The sequence below is a fragment of the Pelodiscus sinensis genome, chromosome 14 (assembly GCF_049634645.1).
Source record: "Pelodiscus sinensis isolate JC-2024 chromosome 14, ASM4963464v1, whole genome shotgun sequence".
In the NCBI taxonomy this organism is placed as follows: Eukaryota; Metazoa; Chordata; order Testudines; family Trionychidae; genus Pelodiscus; species Pelodiscus sinensis.
Genome location: NC_134724.1, coordinates 15,833,707 through 15,838,739, shown reverse-complemented (window position 1 = coordinate 15,838,739; position 5,033 = coordinate 15,833,707). Strand labels below are relative to the sequence as shown.

The window sequence follows — 5,033 nt, the reverse complement described above, 5'->3', positions numbered from 1 at the left end:
CTGCATGTGATGCCGGTGCAGACTTCAAAATGGCCGCCTTCAAAATGTTCTTAAAAGGGCTGTGGCCAGGCCTTTTTTTTTTTTGCTCAACCAAATGCAGCAGCCGGGGTGGGTTTTTTTATGCTCAACAACTTTTTTCCCTCAGCCCTTTGCATGGTATTCACCACTAATTTGGCTCTTCATCTGAAATGGGTTGGCCACCCTTGTTCTAGAGGGCTGGGGCTGATTAGGTTTACAGTTTGGGAAAGATGACTACGTTTAAATGCCCTGTGATTCCCAGTTTGAGCAGTTCCTGGAAGCAGGGCCAGCCAGTGGCCCATTTTAGTTGTAGTTGTTGATAGGCCTAGATCAGTTTTATTTCCACTCTAGTTCTTGTCTTTGGTACAGAGAGGATTACCCCCAGGCTTGCGATCCCTCTTTTATCTCTGCTCATTCAGAAGATCACAGGCCTGTTCCTCTGAGACACCTGGCTCCTCTGAACAGCTCTCGAGCAATTCCATGGTCCTGCTGTACCCACAGCGTGAACCAAAGGAGCGACAACTGCATGCCAAGTGCTCCAGGCCTCACATGTAAGCCCTAATTGTTCATACTGTGCCTATTTTAATCCTGTTTGTGGCTGACACCTGGCCTTCCTAAGAGTCTGTAAACACCATCCATAGACTTTGGACTCATAGACTTTAAGGTCAGAAGGGACCATTATGATCATCTAGTCTGACCCCCTGCACAGTGCAGGCCACAAAATCTCACCCACCCCTCCTAGAATAATCCTTTCACCTATATCTCAGATATTGAAGCCTTCAAATACTTTGAAGACCCCAAGATGCAGAGAATCCTCTAGCTGTGATCTGTACCCCATGCTACAGAGGAAGGCGAAAAACCTTCAGGGCCTCTGCCAATCTACCCTGGAGGAAAATTCCTTCCTGACCCCAAATATGGCGATCAGCTAAACCCTGAGCATGTGGGCAAGACTCATCAGCCAGACACCCAGAAAGTTCTCTATAGTAACTTCTATCATCCCTCCATTGACCTATTTCTCACTGATAATGAATGGTCAATTAGTTACCAAGATCCTGTTATCTCATCAAACCATCCCCTTCATAAACCCATCGGGTGCGTCTACACTGGGCCACTTATTCCGGAAAATCAGCCGCTTTTCCGGAATAACCCGCGAGCTGTCTACACTGGCCCTTGAATTTCCGGAAAAGCAACGATGCTGTACTGTACAAAATCAGCCGCTATTCCGGAAACCGTACGATGCTCCCGCTCAGGCATAAGTCCATTTTCCGGAAAAGCTTTTCCGGAAAAGGGCCAGTGTAGACAGCTTTTCCGGAAAAGCAGAAAAAACGGAAAAAAGCGGTTTGGACGCTGGGAGACCCCGTAGGAGCCGCGGACTTCCTGGTAAGCCCGAGCTGTTAAAGGGCTCTCAGGCTGCTGGGCGCACGTGCCAGGAGCCTGTCTGGGTCAGCTCTGCCGCCTGCTGTGCTGCCCAACACTTTTTTCCTTTCGGCTCACCGCACCATGGCAGCTCCTGCTGGAGAGCCCCCTGGACCCCCAGCGGAGGAGGCCCCCAGGGGCCGCAAAAGGCGGGCCCCATCCTGGAGCCCCAGGGAGCTGGAGGCCCTCATCGAATTATGGAAGGAGGAGGAGGGTCTCCACGACCTCCATTCCCGGCGCCGGAACGCTGATCTGTACACTCGGCTTGCGCAGAACCTGGCCCAGCAGGGACACCCCAGCCGCAACTGTGAGCAGGTCCGCTCCAAAGTCAAGGAGCTGCGGCTGGGGTATGTCAGGGCCACTGAGGGCAGGGGGGCAGGACCCGACGCCTGCCCATATTTTGCGGAGCTCCACTCCTTTCTGGGAGAGCCCGCCCCTCAAGCCCCACCGGTCCCCGTGGACACCTGCCAGCGGCCACCTATTAACCGTCCCACCGAGCCGGAGGAGGCAGACGACAGCGGCAGTGCATCTGGTGAGGAGGCCAGCGTTGCCACCCAGCAGGCCCCCTCCAGCAACTCCTCCGAGGACGGGGAGGAACCCACTGGTGAGTCTGTGCAGTTTGCACTCCCAAGGGTGGGGGGCGGAGGGCGGGTGGTGGGGAGCCAGGTGCCCGGAGGGGGGAGGGGGAGAGCATGTCACTCAGGCCACGTGAGCTGCACGCTGCATAGCATGAGGACAGCAAGCAGCAGGTGCAACCACGTGCAACCTGGTGACCGAGCGGCACGTGACCACGGCAGGCAGCTGCAGGCCACGCCTGGGACCCTGCTGCTCACACACATTTGGCGGGACCAGGGGGAAGGGTGGATGCCGGACGGAACTGGCCAGGGCCCCAGGGACTCAGCCCAGAGCCCGCAGCTCCAGCAAGGGTGCAGACCAGAGAACGGCACACTGTCCCATGCCTGGCTGTGAGGCACAGCCAGCTTCTAATTGGGTAGACCTCAGCGTCACGGTCCTGTGACCGTGGCCCCCACCGAGCCCCTCACCTGCTCCCGGTGCCTTGGCTGGTTCCCCAAGGGAAGTCCCCACTGGGGCCACACATGTTCCTGGGCTACCGGGCTTGCGGGAGGGATCGTGGGAGGGAGAAGGGCCCCTGAGTTGTGCTGCAAGGATGGGACATCCCCCCACCCCCCAGTCACCCTTCTGGTTCCGTCCAGGAGATATCCCACACGAGGGGATCTGAGAGCCCAGACCGCCTCTGCCAGATGTGCTCCCAGGCACTGCGTGGGGATGCATCTCGCTCCCTGTCAAACAGCAGTGATTAACCCAAAAGCTTTTCACAGTCTCCACCGGCAGGGAGTTCCACAGGTGAACGCTGCACTAGCACCCTCCCGCCCTGCATGGGGCCAGGATACAGAGCGGTGCTTACAATACCCTGGAGGGAGGACCCTACTCCAGGGGCAGGCAGGAGGGGAACCGAGTGGGCCCAAGCCACACAACTGTGGGGTCACCTGGGTTCGGGGTGGAGGGCATGCGGTGTGGGGACAGTGGACGGCCTGCCTGACTGACCCATCCTTTCTTCTCTTCCTTGCAGCGGGACCCAGCACCAGACCCTCCATTGCGGCAGCAGCGCCACCCCCAGCAGGCCAACCCCGGAGGCACAGGCTCCGCCAGAGGGACCAGCTGCTTCGGCGCCACGTCCATGCTGTGGAGGCAATCCAGGCCTCCATCGAGGAGTGGGTGCAGGGGGACCTGCAGTGGCGGCAGGATGCCTGGGCTGCCTTCCTGGCCGAATGCAGAGGGATGCGCACCACCATGGACACTCTCACGGCACATATTGTGCATGCCATTCACTATGGCATGGGCGGAGCCCAGGCCCCCGCCATCCCTCCCGTAGCACAGGTCATGCCCCCTCCCATCCCAGCTCCTGGCCCTGTTCCTGCCCCTCCTCCTATCCCAGCTCCTGGCCCTGTTCCTGCCCCTCCTCCTATCCCAGCTCCTGGCCCTGTTCCTGCCCCTCCTCCTGCCCCTGTTCCTGCCCCTGTTCCTGCCCCTGCCCCTGTTCCTGGCCATGCCCCTGTTCCTGGCCGTGTCCATGCTCCTGGCCACCTCCGCGTGCAGCCTGCCCCGACGCGGTCTGCCCAGCGTGGGCAGGCTGGCCCCCGGAGGAGCGTTCGCAGGGGCCGCCCATCCCAGTAACTGCCTCCCCCCGTCCCAGTTGAAGGTCTCCCCCTCTCCTGTCCCAGTTGAAGGTCTCCCCCCCCCCCCTTGTAAATAAACAGATCTCTACTTTGCTGTTCATTCGTGTGTTGGGTATTGTGTAACTCTTGGGTAGTGTACAAAATGATGTGAGATGCCAAGTAGCCACTTAAATGTAACATGGTGGCAAACTGTGGAGAACGAAATCTGTACTCTATTCACTGGGGGGGGGGGGGGGGGGGGCCTTCGTAAGTGGTCAGTAGTTTGTGGCGCAGAAATAAATGATGACACTTTTCAGTAACAGGTAAACCACAAAATATTATTAACATAGATTACAAACTAGCAAGAACAGTTACAAGATGCACACAACAGAGATTATTAAACAAACTCTAGGCACAGGGAGGACGATTGTGGTGTTGCTGGCCACCTCGATCCTTTGGTCCTTCCGGGCCTCAGGAGAGGAACAGCCAGGAGATCCCTCGACGGATGATCGTGCTGTTGCTGGCCACCTCGATCCTTTGGTCCTTCCGGGCCTCAGGAGAGGAAGAGCCAGGAGATCCCTCGACGGACGATTGTGGTGTTGCTGGCCATGTCAGTCCTTTGGGCCTTCCGGGCCTCAGGAGAGGAACAGCCAGGAGATCCATCGAAGATGGCACTGATGTAAGCCTTCCACACAAGTCCCAAATCCTGTTGGCTGTTCCTCAGGACGGCGATGGTGGCCTAAACCCTAGCCTAACTTAAAAGACAAACCCTAACTACGCCCGACGCATCCGACGAACAGACTCGATGACGGCCGCGATATGCTGTGACCCGACGCTTTACTATACTATTGGGGGGGGGGGAGGTAAGGGGAGGAGGTGGGGAAGGGTAGGAGCTGGGACAGAGTACTCTGGGGTGACCCAAGCGACCCTGCCAGGGGGCTTGGGCAAACATCTCCACCAGGGCCTCTCTAATGCGCACCGCCTCCTGGCGCGCCTGGCGGATGGCAGCTGTGGCGGGCTGGTCCAAGGTCTGTGCCTCAGCTGCCACCCATGCAGGGAGGAAGGCCTCCCCACTGCGCTCCACAATATTGTGGAGCACGCAGCACGCGGCCAGCACTTCCGTTGCATTCTGCTCACCCATGTCGAGACGGGTGAGCAAACAACGGAAGCGGCCTTTTAAGCGACCAAATGCCAGCTCCACTGGGTTTCGGGCCCGGTTGAGGCGGTTGTTGAACCGGGCCCGGTTCTGGTCCGGCTGCCCCGTGTAGGGCCGCATGAGCCAGGGCATCAGGGGGTAGGCCGCGTCCCCGATGATGCAGATGGGCATCGGTACATCCCCAACAGTCAAGTCCCGCCGGGGGAAGTAGGTGCCCGCCTCCAACCTCTGAAACAGTCCAGAGTTCCGGAGGATGCGGGCGTCGT

The 5,033-nt window shown here is 58.6% G+C and overlaps 1 protein-coding gene across 1 annotated transcript; it reads left to right on the top strand.

The window, feature by feature from the left end:
* Nucleotides 1–1,303: 1,303 nt before the first annotated feature.
* Nucleotides 1,304–3,697, top strand: LOC142818301 (uncharacterized). Its single transcript, XM_075897058.1, has 2 exons — nucleotides 1,304–2,038; nucleotides 3,026–3,697. The coding sequence occupies exons 1-2, from the start codon at nucleotides 1,519–1,521 to the stop codon at nucleotides 3,628–3,630; spliced, it is 1,125 nt and encodes a 374-aa protein (XP_075753173.1). The 5' UTR covers nucleotides 1,304–1,518; the 3' UTR covers nucleotides 3,631–3,697.
* The last annotated feature ends 1,336 nt before the right edge of the window (nucleotides 3,698–5,033 follow it).